Here is a 5,000-nt window from a genome sequence, read left to right as displayed (position 1 = left end):
GATTTATCCAAAAGCTAAACTGCTTCCATTTTACAATGCACTGTTGTCGTTTATCTCTTTCTCAAGGATTCTGTATTAGCACCAGCGCTGTAAATCATAGATTAACAGATTTTAAAGAAGTCTAACAGAACTTTTCAAATACAACAGAATTAAACAGGAAATAAAGGAATAGAAAACCGGAAATATTTTGTTACCTTAGCAGCAAATGCTGGCATGTAGCAGATGATACAGGCCACTAGTACAGACTCTAGAAGACTGAGAGCTTGTTGGAAGATCGGTACAGATTGTAGGGGTTGGTCAACTATATTGCTGTTATAAACACCAGGTTCCGTGAACTGGTGAGTTGGACTGGCGTAAGTCTCAAGTTGCGGTATGATGTGGAAGAGAATCTGTTTGGCAAGCATAAAACATTCGGAGGTTTTAAATTGGAGAAGAAAGCTGGGACTATTGAGCAAAAGAACTTGGCATGTTCTCCATAGATTTCTTAAAAGTAGGAACCATTTTAGATGCATGGAAGAATCTGCTGATTGGTTCACCTCTTCTCCATCACTCATTTCAGTGTCTTTTACAAAGTGCTTTGGAAGTATGTTAATAGAGACACCATGTGATTTGATATTTTCAGATAAGATCTTCAAGAAAGAGCGAATGACCATGTTACTGCAGTAAGTCAGATCATCATCACTGGAGAAATCGGACACAGGACTGTTTTCATCCATAAGCCTCTCCGATACTTTGTTTTCTTTTAATATATTCTCTAACGACACATATTCATCAGCAATTATCAAAGCTTCGAATACATGCAAGACAAGTTCCTGTAAAGACGGGTCCTCAAGAATTGTCCATAGTTTTTCAATGCCATGTCGAGCCAAGAAAGTTGTCATGACGGATTCTGCTTGCAGGAGATACGGAAAGGCAGACAAACAGTTCATGATGACAGATTTATTGAGTGGTGATGGTATGATATGTTGATGCGTTGTGGATTTCCACTTGCAATAATCTGTAAGAATTGGTAAATAAATGGAATGGAATAGTTCTTGCTTAACTTCTGTTCTGCCATGGACAGCTAAAATCAACAAATGTTTGGAGAGTAACGAAGCAGATACTGTGTCCCCAGAATATAAGATATCACACATTTTGGCCAGGGATCCCCATCGCTTGAGCAAATCTTTCTTCATTGAAGACTTGAAATCTTCTGATGATATCTCACTACTTGACACACCACTGTCATGCGTTTCTGGATTCATTTTGCAATCTGGGTCCATTCCACGTTTTAATTTACCACTAAAAGTATCAAAGGAATCGTCCTCGCACACCTTACAAATTTCAATTTTACTTGGTTTCTGTGATATGTGTCTGGCACCAGACAACTGTTCCAGCAGCATATTGTTCATGATGTCTAAGGCATAGTTCTTTACAGCTGGAGACAGATTATAGAAAGACGAATGGAAGCTGGACAGCATTACCTCTATCCCGATGCAACAGCAAATGCCAGCTGTTACGAACAGGGTAAAAACTTGAAGTTGTTGTTGCTTAGATTTGAGAAACGGTAAAACATCAAGTAAGAACTGTGACCAATAACCAACAACACAAATATCTGAAGAAACGTCCAGTTTCTGTCGGCTGACATTTTTGGTGAAAGCAAAGCCAAGAATATTATGGTGATGATCAAAACAATGAGTATAAATACATTTTCTGTGTTTCTTCTTCATGCAGGTGGAAGAATGGATGTAACCAACTTTGGCTTTCTTCATGGCTATTATAAGACTGCTGACTGACTTTAAAAGATTGTCTTTGGGGGAGAATTTTTTACAAACTTTATGTGGGAAACATTCAGAGTCAAGCCAAGAAAGGATTAATTCCAACATACTAAAACCTCGTTCTTCTCTAAATATCCACATAACTTTTAAAGCTGAATTAATAAAAACGGGATTCAGCGGAATATTGTGAAAGACTTCAGTAGCACAGAGAAGTAATCCTGATATAATGTCGGACACCAATACCATTTTAACGTGGCACTGATCCGATACTTCAGACCAGACTATGTTCTCAGGGTAGGTGATATCTTCTAAAAGATCGTGAGCTAAATAAAGTAAACTGGGAAATATCCGATTCCGGATCAAAATACTGGAACCATTTTGTTGTGTAGCAGTTATATTGCTTAACATGAACACCAACTGCAAAAGGTGTTTTAGGATATAAGCTAGAATGTCCTTGGTCCATACTTGTGGATTTGGATTTTGGAACATGTCATGGAAACGAAAAAGACCATCTAATAACTCAGGCAGCAAAGAGACTGACACTAACTTTGAGGGCACCGTTTGGTTTAAGTCCAGCAAACACACGTTCTGGATGATATCAATCATAAGCAAACATGTTTCGGCTGGATGGAAGATCTCTTGGATTTTATTACGTTGAATACCTTTTAGATTTTCTTCACTCAGCGTTTGGTAACGGTTTTGCCAAGACAGAAACTGGGATTCACCAAATTTATATTTGCGTTTTTTATCTAGTTTCCACTTGGTCGGTGGCTGGTTGTTCTCGGAGAGTTCTTGAACCTCCGAGTCAGATGTACTGCGATCCATAACAGGAGCTGGTTTCATGGCTTTGTGTAACTCCCGGCTACTTTCCAGTGACATGTATTCATTCAGAAGCTGCTTCCGACTTATTGCTAAGAGATGTTCTTTGCGGCAACTTGGGAAAACCTGTTGCCGCTTCTTGTTGTTGGTAGGGACAAAGTTCTGCAAAGATTTCTTGAGTGTTGATGATAAATTTTCAATACCTATGAGGAAAATGGAAAGAGAAATACTGATTAGAAATTCATAAATGATGCAATGGTTAAGGAGTAAACATTCAGTGGAATTGGTCAGAAGTTCAATACCCAGCAGAAGTCGCCAGTTGTGTTTTAATATAAAATATATCACATTACTATCCAGTTATAGAATATAACTTACTCAGGTTAGGGAATTCATTTTGCAAACCAAGACAACCCATTTTAGCACTGACAGTGCAGGTCTGGTTTTATGGTTAAGAAGTTTGCTTAACAACCTTATAGCTTTGTGTTCATCCCCTTTGTATGGCACTCGGAGGTCTTTTGGTATAGTCAACCAAAGCCTTGTGAGTGGATTTGGTTGACAGAAACTGAAAGAAGCCTGTCAAGTGTAAGACAGAGAGACAGACAGACAAAGTTTATACACAAAGGGCTTCTATCAGTTTCCATCTACCAAATCCACTCCCAAGCCTTTGGTTGGCCCGAGGCTATAGTAGAAGACACTTGCCCAAGGTGCCACGCAGTGGGACTGAACCCAGAACTATGTGGTTAGGAAGCAAGCTTCTTACCACACAGCCACACACACACATATATATATATATATAGGACGGGCTTCTTTCAGTTTCCATCTACCAAATCCACTCACAAGGCTTTAGTCAGCCCGAGGCTACAGTAAAAGACACTTACCCAAGGTACCGCACAGTGGGACTGAACCCAGAACCATGTGGTTGGGAAGGAAGCTTCTTACCACACAGCCATGCCTGTGGTATATATATATATATATATATATATATATAACAAAACTGTCCAATGAACGGGAACGTGAAACTCTGAGTAACAGTTTTTGTGGTATTTTTGCTGCTTTTTAATAACGTATATACACAAAGGGCTTCTTTCAGTTTCCATCTACCAAATCCACTCCCAAGCCTTTGGTCAGCCCGAGGCTACAGTAGAAGACAGTTGCCCAAAGTACCGTGCAGTGGGACTGAACCCGGAACCATGTGGTTAGGAAGCAAGCTTCTTACCCCACAGCCACTCCTGTGTGTCTTTCTAATATTCTTATCTTTGCGTTGATGGGAAATTATGCACATGCGAGGGGGTTGATTACATCTAATGTTTTTGGGTGTTGTGAGTAATAAAAAAGCCAGCGGAGTGTATGAAACATAGTTCCTTTCTAATTAAAATAGGTTTGGTGTTGCTGTTGTTGTTGTTGTTGGGAGGGGGGGTTGAAGGGAGATGTAAGTTTGATGATATCTAGGCATGAGATAATCTTTGTTTTTGTCTTTTTTTTATATGAGGTGTGAGGCGGTTGTGGAGGTATCGGTGAATGAGAATGACTGCTCTGCCACATCACTACCATGCTACTATCAACACTAGTACTACCACTACCACCTATACTACATCTATAGCTACAACAATCACCAATACCACCACCACCACAACCATCACAGATAATGTGTCATGTTGCTTAATTACTATCCAAATTCCCACAGGCAAATTAGAACAACACACACACACACACAAATTCTGTCTGTTTATGCAATTGTTGCACCACCTAATCTAGACTATATATATGTGTGTATATATATATGTTATGTCAAGTCGCTCTTATGTGCTCCTGGTAACATATAAACCAGTCCAGCTTGTCACATGATCAGGCTGTCAGTGAGTGAACGAGAAACTCCAGCAAGCTTGCTTGTTAAAGAGGGTCATTAATGGACACCCTGAAGGACAAAAGAAGCACAGACCTGACAAAAGGGCAGAAGACCCCAAGAAAGTCAACAGTCATAAAATATTAAGAAACAAAAAGGGAAGAAAAGAGAGACGACTACCTTAAATGTGGAAAGATTAACAGAATGAAAGCGAGGGTGAGAGGGTGAGAGGGTGACTCGGGAAAATTACCTGAATAGGGGCCTCATGAGCTTTGTTTTTGTATTCAGTGATTGAAAGCAGCACTGGATTAAATATTAAGTTTCAAAATAACCATGTGCTTAGCGTATGAAAGGAAGGAGGGGGATACCACAGAAATGGTAAATGGTTTAAGGCACAAAAGAAATCACTTTAAACTTGCTAAAATAATATTTAGGATGCCTTTGTCTCTGTTAACTATAGATGCAGATGTGTTACCTAAGATTAATTTTGAGGATCTGCTCAAAGACTGCAATTCAAAAAAGTAGGAGGAAACTTTTCAAATATAAATAAAATAGAAATAGACAAAAATAAACATTATTTT

The 5,000-nt window shown here is 39.1% G+C and overlaps 1 protein-coding gene across 1 annotated transcript in view; it reads right to left on the bottom strand.

Moving 5' to 3' along the window:
- The window catches only part of LOC106869897 (lysosomal-trafficking regulator), a 189,845-nt gene that overhangs the window by 77,350 nt on the left and 107,495 nt on the right, over window positions 1-5,000 (bottom strand). The window contains exon 6 of the mRNA XM_014915825.2: window positions 195-2,779. Coding sequence (XP_014771311.2) covers window positions 195-2,779 — 2,585 coding nt within the window. The remainder of the gene's footprint in view (window positions 1-194; window positions 2,780-5,000) is intronic.

The sequence above is a fragment of the Octopus bimaculoides genome, chromosome 1 (genome assembly GCF_001194135.2).
Source record: "Octopus bimaculoides isolate UCB-OBI-ISO-001 chromosome 1, ASM119413v2, whole genome shotgun sequence".
Taxonomy (NCBI): Eukaryota; Metazoa; Mollusca; class Cephalopoda; order Octopoda; family Octopodidae; genus Octopus; species Octopus bimaculoides.
Note: the sequence above shows the minus strand (reverse complement) of the source record. Positions and strands in the feature narration are given on the sequence as shown.